The following is a 23,409-nucleotide window of genomic DNA, read 5'->3' as shown; positions in this document are numbered from 1 at the left end:
TCATATCCCACTGTTTAAATGGTCAGCATTGAATCAATTTATTTATATTAAATAAACAATTTGCAATAAAAAACATTTTAAATGCTACTGCTTTGATTAATGTTTGTAAGGCTATTCTTTAAAAATTGAAAATTCAGGCTGACAAGGAAAACTTTTGTTGCTACAGTTTATAATTTATGAAATAGAGAAAAACTCACCTCTTCTAACATTCATTTTCATTTCACTGCCTTTTGTTCCATCAGACTATTCCCTCTGCACACCTGCTCTCTATCTCCATTTGTCTGATTAATTATCCACACTTCTTCTCTACAGGCTTTGACAAGTTCCTCTCCCTCTCCAGCTTCATCCCCATTTTTTGTCTTGCGTGGCTTAAAACTCAACCCTAGATATACTGGCTTCTCTCAAAACGAAATGGCACAGAAACTACCAGTAAACAGTTTTAAATAAGTAAATTTTAAATAAATAAATAAGTTTTAAATAAATAGCAGAACATCTTGGCTATATACCATTTTTTTTTAGAATTTATAAACTAAGCAGTTTTCGGAGTAGCTTAATGTTTCTGTCTGATATGTGCTCCCATGGAGAAAAAGCCATATTCAAAGAGGGCTTTATGACAGGATTATACATATTATTTCCCTTAGATAACACAGAAATTATTATAGATTCAGAATCTAATACAAATGCTGAGCAGTATTTTCTGTCTGTGAAAGTATCGCATAGGTGATTCTCAGTTTGGTTTTTTCAACATCAGAGTTGCCTAGTAGTATATGCTATAATTAATTCTTCTCAGGATTTCCACAATTATTATTCCTCTCTTGTCCTGCTTTCAGTTTGTTGCACCTTGCTGAAAAATCCTGCTGTTAAGCTAAAACATACCTGTGCTTCATCACTCATGTAGCTTTTAATATGGAAGCTTCGTAGATTTTAATTAGTGAACAATTCAAAAGCAGATATATAATCTTCACAAAGATGGGTCTGAGTGTTCCCCGAGAGGTTATAGTAGAGAGGACAGAGATGGTCTGGCGTTGAAAGTGCATCTGTGATATCTAGTTCTGTGTTCAGTTTCCTTCTTGCCCAAAATTCATGTAACTTTTCCAAGTCTTTCAGTTCCAGATTCTCAAAGGCCAATAAATCCTTGAGTATCTTTGAAATCAGAGAAGTCTCACTATTCTACTTTCACGATTTCATAAGACTGGTAAGGGTTTGAGCATGATTATGGGATGGGCATTTTAGAAAAAGCACAGAACGTTTGGCAGCATACAGAGGCAAAGATACAACAGGTATTACACACTTATGTGAGGTACACCGTTTGTCCTCTGTCAGGGGCAGAGAAGGTAGGAAAATACTTAAAAGCAATTTTGCACAGAAACATTTACAAGCAATTGTGTAGTCTTACATTCTCACTAGCAATCGTTTTCTTTCACACATATCTAAACCAACCTGCACATATTAGATGCCCATTTGATTATTTTGCCCTGGGGGGGTTGTCTGTCTTTAAAAGTGATCCATTCTTTACATTTAACAAAGAGAATCAAATCACATATGTAGCTATGGTGAGATGTGGGTGTCCTGACAGAAAGATTTGGCCTCACATGTCCCACCTCCAGTTACTTCTTTTTTTTTTTTCCCCCTCCAAGGATGTTATTACTGTCTATGAGTCATTTCATTAATCCGGAGAGAAGGCTAGAAAACAAGTGAATAAACACCCTGCTTCACAACCTTCTGTCTGCACTGTTTACTTCTCTGATAATGAATGAACAGCTAAAAAACAGAATTATCCTAATTGGAGACATTCAAAGGGACATTATCTCCTCTTTGTCAATATCTGCTGCCTGAGTCTGCCAGTGATTACACTACATGATCAGAGGATGATCTCTGAATGTTCACTCCCAATGACAATGTAAATATGTTATAAAGTCCAGGAAAACAGTGGAAAGGAACATACATGCAAGTCAAAAAGAAGAGCACGGGAGTCTTTTACATGACCCCACATTTCCTATTAAAAAATTATTAAAAAAAGGTGTGAGAAACACAAATCAGCTGTGATGTCAGAACAGGACCCCGTCTTCGCAGCACAAGGCCAGATCTCTTATATGCACTGTGCTCGAACTCAGCACATGTTCTGAGTTCTGCAGTTCACTCTGTGCACAGGGATAGGGCTCTTCATTTATCACAAATACGGCAGGCAACTGTCTGAAATGCCCCACCCCCCCTTTGTAGCTGTTAGAGCGATCCTACCTCTAGTGACATGAATAAAGATAGAAGATGAAGGGCTAAATGAGAAACAAATTACTGTAGCCTCAGTTTTGCCCTCCAATGCAGGAATTACAGTAATTGAAGGTCTAACTTCTGCTGTCAGGGAAGCCTGGATTTTACACTCCCTTGCAGTCCTACAGCTGCAGAGACAGATACAGATGAACTGATGCTCAGTGCAGCCCACGCTTCATCCCAACTCCTTTCCAATTCACACAATCAATTTGTTCGCACCTCCCTCGAAAGCATAGACAGAGTTAAACCTTAGGACTACTATATCAAACACCGTAAGGTATTTAGTAAATCCCTTTCAACTTTCACAGATAGGAATGTTGCACACTTTCTTCATTAAACAAGTATTTAATGCCCACAGATAGCATTCTAAATAACGTTCAGATTACTATGAATTATTTTCAAAACAAGGCATGATACTAAGTCTGCTTGTGCATTTTGTTGCTACATATGCTCAGATTTTGGACTTTAGTCTAACATTTATACTTCTGCACTTCAGTGCATAGTTGAATAGTCTTCTCTGATCTGCTTTCAAAGAGAATCTATTAATTTCTGTATCAAGGAGGGCTGATGTTCAACCCCTGAGCTAAACACACAGTCCAACAGAACTTGAAATTCAACATTTGGCCATTCCCTGATGATTTCTTTTCCTGCTCCTGTTGTATAACGGGGCAACAGCTTGTACGTGTATCCATCATGCGAGCAATGTATTTCCACTTTTGTGACAACTGGTCACATATGAGGTTTTGTTCCTGCCAACTGTCACACAAACAGAAGTGCCTGCCTAAACTATGTTCAAATGCTTGTAAAAATTGCTGTCTACCTCCCTGTGTCCTTCTAGGTAAGAATATGTTGTCCATGCTGTCTGGGCTGGACAGAAAGACTGGACATCACTGGTCTATAACACTGTCACAACACACTGACTTATATTACCTGGACTTCTCAGGACTTACAAAGACAGGCAGACAACCTCCAAACCTGGTCTGAGCCCTGACAACAAACATGCTGACATCTTTGTGGCTGGCAGCATTTCAGATCAAGAGTTAGTATTTTACCAGGCTCTTTGATAGCTTGTGACATACAAATCAGCACAAAGCTAGTGTTCAGCAAATAAAATAGTCTTTCCCTAATGCTCTGTAAGACTATTTCAGTGGAACATAGTTTTCTTCTTATAAGTTTTTCAGGAAAAACAAAAAAACCCCAAGTACGACTTGATCAGCCAAGTGCTAATTTCATCAGAGACAGTCTATTTCCCCCCTCATCTGCCACCCAGTACAGTAGACCGTAAGTGGGGAGGGCTGCCAGTAACCCTGGCTGGACCATGTTCCTGCATCCAGATGCCCTGAGTATGAGAGGTCCAGTCCTCAGAGCAAACACACTGCTCACTCCTGCTCACCCTTCACGTTACAGGACAGGTTCTCATTCTGTGCTCATACCTCCTCTCCTCCGACATACGCCTACTAGGACTGGGCCTGCTCCCAGGGACAGGATGATAGGACATGATCTGCCAGGCAGCTTCCCACAAAACTAAAGCTTCCTACAGAGCTGAGGTACAGGTACTGAGCAATACGTACAGACAGACAGCTATGTCCTTTAAGCTGACCTGCCATGCCTCATCTGCATGTGTAGAACAACACAGGCAATTCCAGCCAGAGCTCTTCCCCACTGCTTCTCTCCTCTCCTTTGGATTAAGCAATGTCCAGTGGCAGATGGGAAAGAGCTGACAGTCATGAAACCATACAACATTTACTGGCAGCAAGAACCTTACTTCAGTGATGCTATGGGAAGAAAAAAAAAGTGAACCTGACAACAAAAGCTCAGACTGAATTTTTTGAGGCTTTGTGCCAGAGTATATATCTGTACATATGTAAATATATACTTGATTTGTACTTCTGAATTGAAAGCATTTGGGCTACACTTGAAATACTTTCATGTGTACTTAACTTTAGAATATGATGTAAACACACAAATTCACTCTTGACATGGAAATCATCATCATACAAATGGAAGACCAGCATGTCTTTTTTTTTTTTTTTTAAAGAAATCATTTTGGCAGAATGGTATTTCTGATTAATAGAAATCTGAATTCAATTTCTCCTTTCATGTATGCAGCAGTTAATTCTAATCAAGCAAACTCAAGATTTTCAGTTGCCTGGACAGTACTAACTAGATTCTTCCACATTGTTACTTCAGCATATGCAATCATACATGACACACAAATATCAACTTTCTTTTTAACAAATATGAACTTTCTTTTCCAATTTTCACTGGAAATCATTTTCTGAAGTTGGGAACAAAATCTGCTCCAAAGGGAAATACACAACCTCAGGAATCCTACAAAGAAAGTTTCAGGCTTAAAAGAAATACTTTAAAATTAATTTGCTTAGTACAGAACACTACCACCATTTAGGTTTCATATAGAAATGAAGTAACCTTATATTAGACTCTAGTTATGGGAAGAAGGTTTGATGCACATGTGTGTGCGAGCCTGCACACGAATGCCTGTAGATATGCTATGAAAGCAAACAATATTAGCAAACTAATGAAATCACTTATTATTACTGTGTTCCTGTTAGCCAGGCATATCATTGTTGTAACTTGAGATGACGGAAGCTTCAAGTGATAGCACCAGATGCTTTATGATGCAGTCATGTACTTTTGGAGCTAATGATTGCTTACGAGATAGTTGTTCCAGGATCCTCGAGGAACAGCTTAAAAGCTGACTTTGTGCAGGAACGACAAATTAACCAAGAAAACATTTGATAGCTCTACCTAATGCCAGCCGAGGTTTGAGCTAGATGCAGAGAATCTATTACAAAACAAGGAGGAAGACCTAGCTGAGTCACTTTAAATCAGGAAATTCAATTCCTTCCTACTCCTCAGATTTAAAATATCCTATAGCAAAAAGCTTCTATAGGATTTTTTTTTTTTTTTATGTTTAGGGAGGAAACTGAAATACTGCAGTCAAGTCTCTCTAAAGGAACTATTCATGACTTCCAAGCAGTGTAAAATGCATCAAACTAACAAAATTAAGAAGAAAATCAAAGGATTTAAAAGGAAGATAGGTAGAGCACCTCATTTTACTCTTTGTAGTTAAATGAAGTATTCCACAAAGACTTAAAAGCCAGAAGGAGGAAATAAAAGTATTTCTGCTCTAAGTGGCTACTTCTCAGTGAGATAATGTAGAGCCAACACCAAGGGATTTTGGAATAACGGTTCTGTGACCCAAGACACTAGCATGGTGCTTTAGAGCCAATTGAAAAAAAGCTTAAATCTCATGGGAAATAGGATTTTAAAGTAACAGAATTTCCTAAGAAATTTAAACATGTTTATTCTGTGTAAAGCTGAGACAAAGCAAAGGTTAAAACATCCTACACAGGAGCTGAAATGGCCGATGGCTACCTACTTACACCCCCCCATTCACCACAGCACCTCTCAGTATGAGAAATGATGATGGAGAAAGCACATCAACCTCTGGGAGAAGCCTCAGTGAGGCAAGAACAGCAGAGCTGCTTGCCACACCATCAAGCAGGGGACTTCTGTGATCGTGAAGGAAGACCAGCATCCTTTTGGGTCACCTCTAAAGGAGTCACCCATAAATACTAGAGATTATACCCACAGCCCATTCTCAAGCAGGAAGAAAAAGTATTAAGTTCCAGTTGGGTACATTTCTTTGCAGATGTCTTCTACTACCCTCAGAGGGATATTTTTCCTAGTATTACCCACTGCTGGGAACTTTCCTCCTTACCATTTCACATACAATGTAGTTTCTTGTTTCCTGCCGGGTAGTGGGATTCCTTGAAAATCTTCCAATACTTTACACCACAAGAAGTTCAGAAATAAAAGAAGAGGTGGTACAACTGTAATTGAGCCAAAAAAGAAAAAACATTGCATCATGGAATGTTAGCCTTGAGACAACTAATTAGATTTTTTACTCAAGACAAAAGTCAAACACACAGTGATAAAGTGCAAGATAGAAATGCAAAATGTCTGAAAGCAAAGAAGAAAGTTAACCTCACCTTGACAAGGTTTCTGCAAGCAGGAAAGGAGCTCACTCAGGCAACTTTGGGAGAGCAGAACTTAATCTGCAAAGCATATATTTGTTCAGTTGTTAGTTGCTCTAAAAAAAAGGGCCATTTATGTGGTATACTAACAGCATTTACTCAAAAGTCTCATTTATAAACATCAAGCTGAGCCTTGCTTTAGACTACTTCAGAAAAAAAAAAATGGAGTCCATATTGTACATCTATCTTTAGGGAAACATAATTATTTCTGAATTCAGGAACTGCTCTGGGTTGGAGCAGCAGCTAATATCCTAACCAGAATTTCCTTGATCATTACTCAAGTGGTAGCATTTTTATTTTAAAAATCCTTAGTCCTCCTCCCCCACCAGTATTTCTCTTCTAACACATTCCATTCTAATTTTAGTCTTTGAGAAGTTTCTTTTCCAGATCAACCCACTCGTTTTCACATTTAAATAATTTTCAGGTTTTTTTTAAAAAGCTCAGCTTTAGCAGGTGTTTCAGTAGCTAAGCAATAAGAAATCTCTTGAGAACATCTTCCATGTTTCCCAAATGGATTAGCCTGGAAGTTTTGGGAGAACAACATTAGGCAAAATAACCATGCCATTTAATTTCAAAACTGGAATAAAACTCCCAAGACAAAAAAGACACACTCCCAAAAAGAACCACTTATACTCACTGTTAACAAATAAAGAAGGTGCAATATGAAACAATTGTTATACTAGCAATACCAGTAATTAACTTGAATGCAGTGAATTTCAACAGAAATAAATTTAGAAGCTTAACATGGAAGAAAAGAATGCAACTCCTTTTTTTAAATATTCAGCTTCACCTCAGCTGTGGGACAAAGAATGCTAAACGGTTTGCAACCATGGACCAAATAAGTACATTTCAGTGGCTAACGGTGGAAAAAACTCAGCATGCCTTCAAAGACTTTATCAGTAACTGGGGTCTGCAGCCCCACACACCTAAGACATGTTTATTAGCAGACCTGGAAGCTGAACTGAAGCAAGGTCAAGACACCTGTATACTATCTTCAAGTACCACCTCTCCCCAGACAAAAACCAGCCTGGCCCTTCATGTCACCTCCAGCTATTTGAAAACTGCACTTTTTCTCTTTTGGCTCCTGGAAGCTAAAAGTGCTGCAGTGCATTTCAGCAATTGCTTCTTTTTGCAGTCTCGAGCAGTACGAGGAAGCCCACTGACAATGATGCCTCTGTGCCTTTATGCAGTTAGAGCAGACCTGTAAGATCTTGGTACCTGGTGGATTCATGAGACAGTAAATTTTAAAATAAATTTAGTGCTAGGCATCATTTACAGATTTACCAATATAGATATTCATCTACAGTCAAAGGGTTATCTTCCATATTTCCCTAGAGTGCAGAAACATCCTCCTTTTCCAGTGGTAAAAAAGACTAATAAAAAGTTGAATCTATCTTGCTATGTCTGCGCAGAGGTAGCACTTGCAGTAAAAAAAGTTGGAGTAGAATACAACAGCAGACATTTCTTATCTTATTCTGCAACATGACATATCATCCCTCATTTCTACTCCCTTTGCCCCATTAAATTCTTCTAACCATACAGACTAAAAAAAAAAATATCTTATTTTAAAACTGTACTGAATACTCAAAAAGCATTTTCTTACCCAGTGTTAAGATTTCAGGGAAACATTTCTTTAGCAAATGTTATTACCTAGGATTGCTCTAACCTCAATTTTCCAGATGTGAGATGCATTTCAGTATGTACCTGAAGTAAACTGGCTTGTTAGCTTGCAAGAATTTTTAACAGTATTTTTTTTTCTTTGAGGTTTCGAGTATGTGTTCTCTGTCTTCCCAGTTTGCTTTCTTGTCTTCATTCTGCTTAGGCTCTCTAAAAGAGAATTAACTGTGTTCATTCTCAGCTATGCCTGCTTCACTACTGAGAACAGTCGGGTGAAGAAGGGAAATACTGGAATCTAGGAAAAAGAGAATTCTGGTATTTCCACAAAAACCTCTCCAAAACACATACTCTTGGAAGAAAGGAGTTCTTCCACATGTAAATTCATTCCCTGCTTGCCTTCACTCCTTTTGTCCCTGTGGTTTGTTAGTGAGTGTGAAAGGGCACTGGTGAATGAGCTGGGGTGCGTCCTCAAGGACAAGTTTTCCTCCCATTACGTACAGCTGAGCTAGCTCCCATGGCTGGCTTCATCCTTAGGCTAAGCATGCAAATATATCAAAGCAGCTAGACACAGATTAACACCTCCTCCCCACCTTTAACACAGGTTTAAAACAGTACGGATACTTATGATTAAGTGCAAGGAATGAAAAGCTTCAGTTCTCTCCTCCTCACTAAATCTTCCTTTTCTCAAAAGCGCCTTTGTCTAAACATGGGCCAAATAAAGTCTGAATTGAAAAGAGGACAGGAAATTAGATCAAACTGAGAATGTAGCATTCTCATTATCCCTCATGTCAGACAAGTCAGAAGCAGTTACATAATTGGGCCTCTAGACTCTAGGCAGTGAAGTGTTAAGAGAGAAAAGCAATCCCAGGACTGCATGCTGGGTTTTGACAAATAGAAAAACACAGAAGTAGGCCAAGAGCTTAACATTAATGTTAGTTTTAATTGTACCACGTCAAAAAAAGGTTCATCGTATGGCACATGTGGTCAAAGAGATAAGAAAGTGTGTAGTGCAAGAAATGGAAAAGTGAGGGAGAGAATTTTATCCGTGCTCACGTATACACGTGTGTGAATCAGAGAACGTGCACTAGTGAGTGAGTGAGACCATGTATGAGAGGAGCACAGTGCAGAGAAGTACAAGGGGAGGCAGCGGCCCATGAGCAATCGCTATGAAAAGGAATGGGGGTGGGGAATTGTGCACAGTCCTTTTTTAGCTTCTGCTGTAAAAAATAAATAGACCTTTTAATCTGTGTTCTCCTTGAAGCCTTGTCTATTGACCATTCATTTCTTCTTTCCCTTCCCAGCTCTTTACCTCCTCTATATGGCTGATGAATATGCAAATGCATAATCAGTTCTATAATAGCCTATCCTTTCTAAAAACAGGCTATAAATTTGGATCCTAAGCAGCAGGTTCTAAAGAGACTATTATACTATATAGCTGGGGGAAGAGGCAAGACCCAAATACCACCACTCGCACACCAGAGCTCTTTACAACGTGTGTGAATGCAGCTAGGCGGGCCCGACGGCTCACAGAGCCCGCGGCCGGGAAGGACGGATCTGCCGAACGCCCGCACGGCCGGCTGCGGCCCGGCACCCCGCGCCTGCGGGCAGGGCTCCCTGCGGGGCTGGCAACCGCAGCGACGGCACACGGGCCCCGAGCGCCCGCGGGCCTTGGTCTGAACCGGTGCCAGCTACCGGCTCAACGGGGGCCAGCCCGGTCACCCCGGCGGGCACTGGGGACAGCCCGGTCACCCCGGGGGGCGCAGGCGGCCGCGACGGGCCGGCCCGGGGCAGCGGTCCGGGCCCCCCCGCGGCACCAGGGGGCGGCCCGGAGACCCCCCCCCTCACCCCCCACCGTGTCTCCCCGGAGGCGCGTACGTGTCTGTCCAGGCCCACGGCCGCTTGCTGGGGGAACGTCTGCGCCCCCGGCGAGGGGTGACAACACGCACAGCCCCCAGAGCCGCTCCCGGGCAGATCCTCGCAGCTCCGGCTGACTCTGCCGGGTTAAACCAGCGCAGGGCAGCAGTTTGAGGGGGCTGCGCTGCTTCCCAGCTCCCAAGGAGCTGCCTCCTTCCTTCTGTAAAACAAGCACAAATGCTTCTGGACCATACTTGCATACGCTGCCATGTCTGCCATTCCGAGGCCCTCCTCAGGTTCCCCCCGGGCGTTACAGTATTCCTGGATGTTGTCACTGCAGGGTAGAATGCAAGAACCATTAGTCCAAGTTTAAGTAATTACTGTCTGACCCTACAGGGACTGAAAGCTGAAGGTGCTGCGCCCAAGTGCATCATCACTCCAGCTTCTGAGCTGCAGTGCGGTACAGACTGACACCCACAGGAAGGTGCTTTAGAGCTCCCCATGGATGCTGTTCACGAACAGTCTGCAAGCTCCAGACTGGACTGACAAGTAAGAAGGCACCAGCTGGAAGCAGAGTTCCTGCTCAAAATTTGGGCAAGACAGAAGCAAAAACGTGGGTTGCAACAGCCTCAAGACTGCTCTACCCAAGGCAGCCAGGCCACCGGCACATTACAGACAGGCTGCCCTATTAACTGGGACAGTGGGAGCACGTATCACCCTGATGGGGGACAGGGATGGGATGTGGTGTACATAGCACCCTCAAAAAATCTGCATAAAGGGACAGAAACTTGGATCTGGCTCTAATCCCAACTGTTGCACCCTGAACATGTCACAACTCTTCATTCATCGTATTATCATTTACAGGAAGTGAACATTATTTGCATAATTCATAGCAGTAATATGATAAAATAAACATGCTATAATCAGAGATACCTAGATAAACATGAAATAACTTTAGAATACATTTTTGCAGAGATTGATATTTAAAAACAAACCCTTGTAATCTTAAAAAATGATTAAGTTGGGTAGCTTGTGAATGTGGACATCATTGAACACTTTCCTTCTCCCTCTTTCAATCACCTTCAACACAGATGTATCTTGCAAAGCAATATAAACTCTGCAACACCTCAGCAAAACCAGGGATGACAGGAGGAAGGAATGTCATAACACGATTTATTAAAATCAGTTTATAAAACCCTAGGACCAGTTCACAAAGAAGAATGGAGGTCTCATCCAACACTTTGAAGATAGGAACAGGGCTCCCCAGACAAGGTCCAAAGCTCAAGTTGATCTTTGTTGGAGGTAACATGATGTGGCAGTCAGATTTGATGATTCAGATCCTCTCTGGAGCCTTGTTTTCCTTTTTGTCTTTTAACATTCTTCCAAGCCTATTAACACACCAGTACTCTGTGTGCCTACCACAAAGTAGTTTTTGCCTGCATCAGTGGAAGCACATAATTTTCATCCTAGACTCTGATAATACTTTCACAAATATTTGCTTCACCTCAACTAAAAAAAAACCCAAAATAAAGTGAGAGGAAATATTTTGATCACAAAGTAAAACAAATCAGCAAACCAAGGCTAGGATCCCATAAAACAAGAATTAGAATAGGAAAAAAAAAATGGGTGGATATACTTATAGGTAATCTCCCTTAGGTAGCAAAAAATCTTTGGATCCAGAAACACTGACAAAACACTGCAAATAAAGTGGCATCCTCCCCCTCCTTGACCCCAGGAAACAAACCAACCCCAGCACCCCAAAATTTGCTATGATCAGCACATCTTAGGCACAGGATCTGGAAATAATTACCAGAAGGGATGCTGGCAAACACCAGGGTCTGTTCAGAGAACATGCAGTTGCCACTTCATCCTGAATTTCAGAAGTCTCTCTTCTAGAGCTGTCTCATACACAATTGCATGTCCAGTTGCGTGCCCTAGAGGTTGTGGATCCAAGAGGAACAGCAATATTCTCTGCAGGATACTTTCAACTAGCTAAATCCTTATTAAAACTCTTCATATGAAGTACCGTTTAAATTGAAAACATGACAAGAGAGGGATCTGACAGTGGCACAGACACAACATAATGGTTACAGTTTAGAAAACTTACATGTTATCAAATGAGAATCCATGACAAACTCAAATCTTCACATGAGACTACATGAAGACTTCATGAAAATGGAAATGTATGGATGTTTTCTCCTGTAACAGGAATAACTGTTTATTGTTTATGTGATTTACCTGTAGCTATAGGAGGTAAGTTTGGAAATATTGACTATTACCAATTCTACCATGAAATGCTGTCCAGATGCATCCATAATAGAACTGCACCTGTGCTACTTTATGTATAAAGAGCAGTGACATTTTTCTCAGTACTCATTTTTGAACTACTAAAATACTCCTAGCAGAACACTCAGCATTTTTTCTAGTCCCAAGTTTAAAATGGTACCAGAAGTTACTCTTGTAGATGGCTGTTAAAGCTGTAGTGCATTAGTATGCTGAGACTGCCTCCTGTTCTCTCCTCTTGTCCAATACAGTTAAAGCCAAAACAAAACCCCATAACATTTCTGGTATTACTGTACCTTCCCTAGCAATATGCAACAGAATCATGTCATATACGTTAGCCTTTAAAAGCAAAGCCCTGATTCAAGTGATAAAAATGTAATCTTTCACACTGCTCCCTCTTTGCAGGATAGCTTCTTCACAGTCTCACTGCCTTTGTGGTACAGACTGAGTTGATCGTACTGATTTTAAATTGTTCCTTTTAACTTTTACCCTCTACCCACAGGTCCTTGGCTTCTCTTCTCATTGGTTATTGCACCCTGGGGCTGCAGAAGAGGTGCCTGCCTGCTTCTGCTTCTTTCGGCGTTTGTTCAGGAGGCGGTTGTTGGATGTTTTCAAGTCTTTGATTTTCACCTGATCATAGTCCACCCTCATGGTAGCCAAAGCGCTGGTCATCTCCTCCTGAAACCAAGGAAGCAATTTATTGAAAACCCTGAGGCAGAGAGCACACAGCCACCCCACATGACTGCCAGGAGATGAATATACAAAAAGGAACTCTCTGTTACACTACAGCCAGAAATAGCCGAGCCCTTTCTGCTGCACTGGACTATGACTAAAGGCTTCGTTCTACTCATGGACTCATTCAGGAGGAACTATTCACACAGTGTTGCATATGTGAGCATGCAGGACCACACTCTGCTCGCCTAAATTCCACCATGTCCCTATGCCCAGCATTTCTTACTGGCTGGCTCTGGGCCTTCACCAGCTACTGAGTCCGGGCTTCTCACAGCAGACTCAGAAGACTGCTTTCCTTGCTCTGTTACCAAACTAGGATAGCAGGAACTAGAATAAAGAGTTCACACAGTTAAAAGTATGTGCTTCAAATTCACACGCTTGCTTAGTTTCAATTAATGTTTAAGTGCAGGCAAATTTTAAACTTTTTAATAATGTTGTGAACAAAAATCTGCTTAAGTAAATGAATGTCTAGGTATTTAGTTCAGGAAAGGAAAAACGATTAAATATGGGAATGTCAGTGGCCCAAGGGAATACCTCTGGGACCTATACAAAGCACAAGCATAAGAAGTTCTCAGAAACATGGAAATGAAGAAGGCTAAGTGAAAATATCTGTTTGATCTCTTTGACTCAGTAGGCAAATGTTGCCTGGGTCCTATGAAATTTTACTGTTACATAGCTCAACAGCCGAGACTATACATCAGTAATTTAAGTAAAATCAGTAATCAGTAAAATACACTACAGGAATGTTGCAATTATCAAAATGTCAAGCATTCTAAGTGCAGAAAATTCAGAATGAATTGTAAAAGCATGCCAAACTGATAAAGGCCAGCAGGAAAGGGTTAAAGCTTGCAAACAACTTTTAGTCTGCCCTATAGTTTCACTTTGCAGGAAGCATTCAGCTGTCATCACTACAAACAGTAGGTGAGGCACCTGGTGAGGTTAAGGGAAAGACAGATACATCTTCTTCTCCCCCTCATTCCCAAATATCATAACAAGACAAGGCTAAGGTTATTTAACAATACAAGAACAGAGTAAAAAACCAGAATGCAGCTCAACCCTTCCATCCTGTCCCCCTATATTTTCATCATACTTCACTATAACAAACTTCAAACTCACTCAACGCTGTCCCTTCTCCTCTGTGGTTACATACAGTGGCTTAGCAGGCAGCATCGTTAATACCTTTGATCATAAACACCAGCTTTGTTGATATTTGGCACAGCTGTAAGGCTGTCAGATGAAGATCAAATAGTTGGGTTTTTTTTACTTTTTAACAGTTATCATATACAGTACTGTTCTAACCAAGACTGTTTATGCTTTCCTTGTTTTATGTGGTTGTATTCAAAATGGCCATAACCCCCAAGGAAATAAACATATGCAGAGAAGCCAGCCCATCTAATCTCTTACCAGACTTGACTTCAAGAAATCTGAACTATGATTGACTCACTTTAACTTCATCCCAGTGGTCTTTATCCTCTTGCAGGACCCGTGCAGTATGAAGAGGAGTTGGTGGCACTGCCATTGATCTCTAAGAAAAGGGAAAAATACCAGAAGAAGTGTTCTGCAAAATCACATTTGGAAAGCGACTGCTTGCTCTTCTATGTGTATGGAGGGCATAAAACTTTATCTAATGTCCTTTGGTGGCCCTCATTAGTCACGCTTCCAATCACTCCACAAGCGAATTCATGTGTGAGGTAGAAAAGGACTATGGTCCCCACACAACAGTATCTTTAAAGAACAAAAGGAGAGAGAAATCAGTGCTGAGTTTCTTTCACTCTGCTCCCTTTCAGTCCAACCAATAACACTGTGTTGGATAAATTTTTATGTACATTTTAGATTTTAACTGCCATTTCACTATTCATTAGTCAATGTTTTGAAGTGGTTCATTTGACCTTTATCTTCTAGGATTTGTTGTAGGAGAATTTTTCTTGTACATATACATTAACTGAGATTAGCAGTTCATCAGATTGTTAAGCATGCCCAAAAGAGGAAATGATACCATTATTCAGAGTAAGGCACAGTTCAGAAGACAGTGCATCACCTGACATGTTCTTCCACATAAAACTGAGATCTATGCTCACCTGCCATGAAAGATCAGTAGATACATTAAATTAGAATAAGGTACAATTTCTAAAGCACAAAGCACAGTTCCCTAGCTAAATTCAGCAAGAATCATGGTATTTCTTGCCAGTCCATAACCCAAACTATAATTTCATTTGGATATTCTATCTTCCTTATACTTTCTACCCAAACTTGCTGTTTACTGCTGTGGTGCCCTACACCAAAGACAGCTGCATGTCAGCAAAGTCTAAGGAGATCCCCGTACATGTCACTGTAAAATAAGCATTACATTGGAAGCAGTGCTTATACTCCACCAAGCTAACAGCAGCACTGCAGTAGTTACAGAAATGCAAGCAGAAATCATGATCCCTGCAGCCCCTGGAAAAAGACCCCAGCTGGCCAGGGTATAGTTTTATCAAGTACAGCTGGGACAAGAGAAATGGAAAACCAGCAGGCTGGCTTTAGTGGTGCCCCTGAGCAGGTGTTGAAGGTGCCCTCCTATCTGCTGTGAGCTGCTCCTTGTTAAAAAAATCTTATCTACAAGCTAACTAGAGGATTATGTGCTCCATCTAAACTGATATTTTTTGCACAGTCCACAATAATACTTCTGCCGTCCATCTAATTAAAAAAAAAAAAAAAAAAGGAAAAAAGAGGAGAGACAAGCACTCTCCTCCACTACTTGTGCAAGGCATCTCCCCATACGTGTTCACATTCAGGGATTTAGAAAAAGGAAGAACACAGACATTCACTATGCTGGTCCTTCCTTCTCCCTCCCTCTGCCTCCTGGGAACAATAGCTTCAGCAGAAAAAAAGGCCAATCTGCAGCTCCTAGCGCATGCTTCCAGGAGCAGTATTCTAGCACAGCTCTTTGGTGCAGCAGACTCTATAGACCTTGTCTCTAATCTCCTCCTCATTAATTGGTTATATGCATATTTCAAGTAACATGTGTCGCTGTAGGTGGTAGCTTCCTTAGCTATTAGGCACTCATTCTGTGAAATTCATCGCCTGCTGACTTCTGAAACACCTCCTTCTTGGGTCTTCAAACACTTAAAGCTGGAGGTATTCTGAACAGTGATCACATTTTTATTTGGTTAAAAAAGACTTAGAAACATTGTCTAAGTTCTGTTCTAGTTCTACAGAGTCTTTGTAACCTTAATTTCTCAGATTTCACAACTGTAAATGAAGACATCTATCTACTTCATCAGGATGTTATACAGCTACATTACCATACGATTCTAAGAGTTTTCAGATCTTCAAGCAGGCATTACAGAAATCTGACTGCTAACCATGCCTCTGTTTCTGCCCCTTCCTCTGAGGATCAGCATAGACAGAGAAAAGGGCATTCTACAGTACAAGTGATTCTGTCCCTGGCTGATGATTTTTTGGGCGGTGAGAACAAAACTGGTGTCCTTTAAGGCACAAATACGAGAAGTATAATGTATTATTTTGAGTGACACCTACAAAGCAGAGATGATTCTCTGAAACTCAGCCTGGTAACTCCTGGGATTCTTGTCTGAAATAACTAATATTATATTATTAGGGTCTTTTATTCTTTTTTCCCAAAAAACATTTTTTTAAGGAAAAGTAAATTCAACCAAGTCATAGAACGTAACTGAACTGGGACCATTAATAACTCTGTGTACCACACTATCCAGCAGTCTCTTACTGGGCACTAAACCGAGACCCTTGCTCCTCCCCCCAGCATTTCCAAACTCTGCCAAGGATGAAAATTCCCACTAAGCAGAGGACTGTGTTCACACTAACACAGCTATGCACAATGGTGCCTGAGACCACCAATAATAGCTCTCTAAATCCTGCACTGATGAAGTAAGTACATACAGTTTATTTTTATATTTTTAAGGAGAGTAACACATGCATATGCTGCAGAGTCAACAGTGACTGCCTGCTCACAGAAGATATAGATACATTCAGCTTTTGCTTCCAAGGACGCTATTGTGGGTGTCTCTCTCTCGGTGTCCTCTGGTAACACCAAAAAGAATTGTGGTTCTACAGGCAGATGACCCTCTGTGGCGGGCACAGTAGGTTAATTAAGTTAATTAACAGTAATCATCATCCTTCTCTTGCTGTGCTTTGTGAAGCTACGTGTAAGTTCTGCATGTAAGAATTCATCTTGTATAAAGAGATATGAAACTCACATTAATCCAAGGATGATTCATAAACTGAGAAACCGTCATCCTCTCTGTTGGGTCAGTCTTCAGTAAATGGCGAATCAGTTGTTTGGCTGAAAAACAGGACCAACATGGCATGCTGTAGTCTACTGCTGTGTTCCCAAATAACCTTGAGAACACAAAGACCTGCTGACTGAAGAAAGATAACTTTGCAGAACTCAAAACACCTACCTATTGCTGTTACCATGTTAAGAAGCCATGTACAGTGTGGTAGGTTACTATGTTTAAAGAGGCAGAACAGGAGAACATCCAAAACAAGAGGTAAGAAGGAAAGACAAAGGATTGGGGAATCCAGCTATGCTATCTACATCACCAAACCAACTGTTTTGAGAGCAAGAACTTGAGAAAAAGAGAAACATAGGAACAGAAAGCTATTAAGCTGCCTGTCTGAAAGATGGTGACATGCTTGCCATTATAGGCTGAACGAATGCATAAATAGATGTTTTAAGAAATGATAGAAGACAAAAACTAGCACAGGCTGTGGGAAAAAAAAAAGGACAATAAACTTTTTTTTGACAACTGAGAGGCCACTAAAAGGACAAAGTCAAAGAAATGGATTGCACAAACAGGCTTTGCAGTAGCTTTCTGTGAACATGGTATCTGCCAATGCAAGAATACTAAGTAACTGAGATAAGAGAGTCTAGACAGGAGTTTCATTAATGAGGGTGGACAGACTGGAAACACTGCATCCAAGGGACATTATTTAGAAAGTCTCACACATAACTTCCTTGGGGGGAACCTAGAAAAACTTCTGAATAAGAGTTTTCTTTTAGACACCTCTGATGCAAGATGACTAAATGCTTGTAAGAAGCTGTCAGAGCTACAAGTTGAGACTTTAGTTTGTCAAGAGAGGCTGCAAAGGAGTTTTACAGGAGAAATTACCTGGAGTCTAAAATGGACAAGGAAACAAAAGGAGGGGACCACAAACAGAGCCTGTTAAGATGATTACAGGAAGCTAGAGGGCAATTTAGAGAAAGCCTCCATAGATGATGAAACAACACAACGATTACATAAAGAAAACCATGACAAGAACAGTACAAATGAGGGCAAAAAGCAGCAGTCTGCTGAAGGTGCCTGATCAGCCTAAAAGAATACACATAAACTATCAGATCTTAATAGGTTCAAAAACAGAGGGCACCTTTTTCATTCAGGCAAGCATACAGAAACCCTACAAATTTTCCAAGCGTTGTCTCACCAAGCTCCCCTAGCATTTTAATAACTGCTGTAATATGAACAATACCCAAGGCAGACAAAATATTAAGCCAGAAACCCGTAAGTAAAACATCTTCCTTATTAATGTTCAGTAGTCTATACTGCACATGTAGCCATGAGATCCAATGAGGGGTTAAAAAGCCACAGATCACAGTATTATCCAATGATAATTTGTTATTGCTAAACAGCAGACAGTAACAGGATGTTAGCAACAGCAATTTAAAGGGCTTGTTAGAGAAAAAGATGTGCCCATAAATTGCTGACCTTTCTCTCTAATATGAAGGGCAGGTGAGACTTCCAGCTTATGAAACTGTCAGAATAAGAGGGAATCAAAAATATCCACTTTCAGGACACTGGTTTGAGCCCATCCAGGTCACTGCTAAACAGCAGCAGCTTTTGGTCAATGACTTATACAAAATAAATTGTTGACCTTGATTTAAGTGGTGGCTGGCAAGATCCCACATCACAAAAACCTAGCATGAAAACTTCCCATCCTTGCTGGCTGTATCACCAAGGAGGGAAAAGCCTGAATGAGTTCTTAAGACAGTTTGCCTTTCTTCCAACTCAGCTTGTATTGCAGCTGTCCTGGCAGTCTCCTTTCTCAGGATTAAAGACTTTTGTTTCCAGAGGGTTTAATCTTGGCATTCACTAGCACTAGCTGGAATTTGAAAGAAAGTTTTCAGTAGTCAGTTACTTTCTGTAATACTTAGGTTGTTGGCTAGTATCTGAGTTCCCAGTCATTCTCTGTATCACCTTACAAAAAATTAATTTAAATTCTAAAAGAAAGGAAACAAAAACTAAGACAGGTTTTTAGAAACAGTCTCTTGCAAACACTTCACCACTGCACACCATGCACATACTCATCAGTAGCAGCGAGTGTTGTTACCTTCCTCTGATACTTCAGCCCACTCTGGATTGGGAAACCCATATTGCCCCATCCGAATTCGTCTCTTCATCCCTGGAGAAATGGCTTGACCAGTGTTTGAGTAGAATGGAGGGAACCCACACAGGCTGTAAGAGTGGACAAAAGAACTATAACTAGCAAAGTCCTTTCATCTCTTAAAAAGTCCCATATAAGTTTATATTCTTTTGCAGGTTGAATGATCCTAGTGACTAATTACTTGTAAGTGCAGATTTAACGAGATGTGTCCTTTTCTGTTCATCAAGCCTCTTTCCAAATACTTACAGAATATATGTAATGACACCCAATGACCACATGTCACATGATTTGTCATACTTCTCAGGACCAAGGACTTCTGGGGCTAAAGAAGATTAAAACCAGAAATTAACAGAGTACCAGACATTTCCTTTCATCTCCATCACACACTTGAACAAAAAATATCAGAGGCATTAAAAAAATGCAACTCACTGCAGGAACTGGGTAGTATTTTCTATTGACAAGTTCCTAAACACATCTAATGTAGCTTTAAAAAGGAGGAATGGAGCTGGCAAAATGCCCTACTCTTCACCTTAGTGTCTCTCTGCTCAAGAGAGTACTAAGATTACAGAAAAGCAGAAGGAGCTATAGCTAAATGTGTACAGGGAGACACTGCACTGAAAGAGGCAGGAGCATATGTTCCAGAAATCAGAACAGAAAGGATCTACTTGAGCTGTGATAAAATTTTGAACGATACCTAGGTGGAATGTGTTTAGCTCCAGCAACTCCAGAGCAATGTATTTTTCTTTGGCCTCCAGAGCATTACGTTTCTTTGGCCTCCAGAGCAAAATTATAGAGAGATACATTTAGAGGGGATTTTTTTTTTTTTCCCTGGGGCAGGTGAACTGGCAGGGAGCTTCATTTTGTAAGGAAAATGATTCTCTAAACATATGAGCAATCATGCTGGTTTATAAAAAGGTGTTGAGAAGGGAAATGTCAGCTTGTCTATATACAAATATAAAGGCATAAAAACATATATGCATAAATTCCTTAACATTTTATCACTAATCCCAGCTTACAAAAATATAGAAGAAAGCATCAGACAAAAAACAGTGCTATGGTAATTATCTGCTAACAGTGAGTAACAGTATCTTTCAATACAAAAGACTATAAAAACTTACATCATAGAAAAGAACCAATTCTTCCAAAAAATTAAGCCCTTTTTTCCTCCAAAGACATTCCAAGCGTGGACTGCCTCAGTCATACCATATGGTGAATGACTATTAACTCAAAGACCAAAACGGACACACTCTAAAATGAGTGCATAAAGGACAGTCTGCTGTGGCCTTCATTACACAGTGCTCTGTCTTTGGACACAATGCAGGCAAAAATTCAGCTGTGATTAAGTCACATTGGTCTTTTATTACTAATTCCTCCATTTGCCAGCTTTAAGAAGCTTTACAGCTGAAGCAATACTCTCCCCATTCTCTTTTATTGCATTAGTTAAGCTAAGGGAAGTTTTACAAGGAAACACCCAAATAATCATGAAGTTGAGTTCAAATTATGGCTTTTATTGCATCATTCAGAGGAAACATCAGGATTACTTCAAGTGTAATCAGAAGCAACATGTTCTCTCTCCTTGATCCTCATTTGCATCCCTGTTAAGGCTGTTTCCTCTGCAACCAAGGAAGAAAGCAGGAGCACTGAACTGTACTGGAACCAGACTAGGTTTGGGTTGGATCCCATTTTAAATTCTGCAGGCTACCTCTCTGCATTACATCCACAATAGAAGATTTCCCATCCATTCCTACAGCCCACAGACCTGCTATAAGGGGAGGGATGACAGATTGAAACACAAAAGAAATGCATCTTGGATAACTTACCCACATAATAAGGAGTGTAACAGGGGGTCTGCAGTGCATTTTGTACAGTGGTTTCTTTGGCAAAGCCGAAGTCTGTGAGTTTGAGTACAGTATCCTTCTCTTTAGATGTGTAAAGCAAGTTTTCAGGCTGAAAGGTCACCAAGAGAAAGGATAAACTGGACAATGAAGAGATGTCTCTAATGAGCTGAAAGGTCAAACTATTCCCACTTGCCTGGACCACCACCAGCATCTGGGTCTTCTTACTTCTCTCACATCCCCACCACACCATGCAGGAAGTTCCCTCCTGACATGTAGCATTTTTGCTCAGACTAAGAATCAACACCCTTCTCAACATGGTATTTAGGAGAGCAAATCACAAGAGTCTCATCAGGTCCAATGGGCGTCAAGTCTGGCTTCTTGAACCTCTCTCTAGGTCACTGCGCTTACAAGGATTGTTCTGTCTGATCAACACCAGCTGATCTGACAGCACTCTGTACTGCACTCAAGTAGCTGAGGCGGAAGACAAGAGAAGTCATAAAACTCTCAAGGAGCAACTGACATAACTCCATCAGAATTAACTGATACACAGTCCCCTTCCTGCTCCCCCCCTCCTCTGTCTCCTGAAACCTGAGTTAATTCCACTCTTGCTCCACGCTCCATAAAGGCTCTCCAAAGCCAGAAGTGGCACAGAGGGAAGTAAAAGCTCTTGTAAACGAGAACAGGGACAACGGCACATCTCCAGAACCTGCAACTGTTCAATCTTGTTTTCCAGTTTCTCAGTCACAAGGAAGCTATGCCCTCTCTCGTGCTGGTGTTTAGGGACATAGAGAAGGAAGGGCTTGAAAGAAAACAGGATTTAGGATCTATTAAGCAATTTGAACCGTTTCTATGTTAGTTCACCGAGTGTATGTAGGGGGTGTTTGGGTCTATGCGCTTCCATTTCTGTGCTGGTGATAGGCAATGGCACATAGCTCCATAAAAGTGAATAGATGTTTAGTCTCTGAACTGTTAAGTCATTCTCCAGTTCCTACCTAAAGAACCCTCAAACACACCCCTCAGTGACACCAAGAAACGGCAGTTCTCCCTCCAGCTAAACACATGGAAGCATCTGTAGAAAATTCACAAACTCAGAACGGCAGAATCAATCAGATGCCTCGGTCTATCATTATGTGACCTGCTCTCCATCCAGCACATTCCATCACACTGTCGTATCGCTGTGCTAGAGATGCCTTGATGCAGCTACCTTGTCTTTGCTTGTGCTGTGCACTTTACAGAATGAAAACAAAATACAATACTACAAACCCTGTCAAATCTCTACAACAAGATCTGGGTACAAACTAGCTAATAAAGCACACTGTTCCACATGGTAGTAACTGAGATCTTCCTATTTTCCCAAATATTTACATATACTATTAAAGTGGGTTGGATGCATGGAATTGGTATTATTTCTCCTATATAGGCAGTTTCTCCTGTTTCTGAAGGGGGTTTTGGTGTTTGTTTGGGGTTTTTTTTGTTTTGTTGTTTTCTTTGTGGTGGGAGTGGGTTGACAGGTATGATTCTGTAAACAACTAATAACTGGGAAAGACCGTACCATAGAGGTATAGCATCTAGTACAAGTTCACTTCAGGCAGTGCTATTTTCTGGTTAATTAACTGGACTGCAAGTTGGCAGTACCCCTTTAATTAACCATCTGACTATCACCGGATTCTTCTGCATTAGTACACAACTGGAATGCATTCGCATACATGAATATTCTGACCTTTGACTAGTTGCAAACTAGTTGTGAACAGAGCTCTTCTCACACTGGCAGAGGAACAGTAACGCTTTGACCATCTGATTGTACTCCTAGTTCTATTTAAACCACTACTGCCCATTTGTTTTTCTGCCTTACGCTCTTTTCTCCCTGCCCACACCCCTTCAGGCCTCACCTTGACATCTCTATGGGCAATGTTCATTGAATGCAGATACTGGATGGCTGTTCCGATGTCTCTCATTATTTCAGAGGCCTCTGTAAATACAATTTTAGAGAAAGGTCACATTAACATTCCCACTGTAACTCAGGGACATGCTTGGGAATGCTTATGACTTACAAACAGCTTGCTGGAATACAGGGCTAGCGTCAAGACTAGAAAACCTAAAATTAGCCCTAACAGCTGTGTTTTGGTTTTGCAAGCAACCATACCCCCCCAGTTCCCCGGCTGCTCAGCCCTCCTCCTGAGCAGGCACTGCAACTGAATGGTTGAGACTCCTGCTTTTTATGAGCTTGTAAATCTGTGCTTTAATTTGCTCACCAGAAAAGCAGCAAGAGCAGAGCAGGTACGCAAGCAACATGAAGACTGTGGAGAAAGGAGCCCCAACCAGGACATATCCCTGATTGTCCAGGACATGTCCTTGGT

General features: G+C 40.9%; 1 protein-coding gene across 1 annotated transcript in view; it reads right to left on the bottom strand.

Moving 5' to 3' along the window:
* Nucleotides 1-10,959: 10,959 nt before the first annotated feature.
* MAPKAPK3 (MAPK activated protein kinase 3) overlaps nt 10,960-23,409 on the bottom strand; it is a 51,768-nt gene continuing 39,318 nt past the window's right edge. Inside the window, exons 5-11 of the mRNA XM_074879557.1 lie at nt 22,942-23,021; nt 21,035-21,161; nt 19,461-19,536; nt 19,161-19,285; nt 17,030-17,115; nt 14,260-14,340; nt 10,960-12,761 (exon numbers count right to left, since the gene is read on the bottom strand). Coding sequence (XP_074735658.1) covers nt 12,603-12,761; nt 14,260-14,340; nt 17,030-17,115; nt 19,161-19,285; nt 19,461-19,536; nt 21,035-21,161; nt 22,942-23,021 — 734 coding nt within the window. The 3' untranslated portion in view covers nt 10,960-12,602. The remainder of the gene's footprint in view (nt 12,762-14,259; nt 14,341-17,029; nt 17,116-19,160; nt 19,286-19,460; nt 19,537-21,034; nt 21,162-22,941; nt 23,022-23,409) is intronic.

The sequence above is a fragment of the Strix uralensis genome, chromosome 10 (assembly GCF_047716275.1).
Source record: "Strix uralensis isolate ZFMK-TIS-50842 chromosome 10, bStrUra1, whole genome shotgun sequence".
Taxonomy (NCBI): domain Eukaryota; kingdom Metazoa; phylum Chordata; class Aves; order Strigiformes; family Strigidae; genus Strix; species Strix uralensis.
Note: the sequence above shows the minus strand (reverse complement) of the source record. Positions and strands in the feature narration are given on the sequence as shown.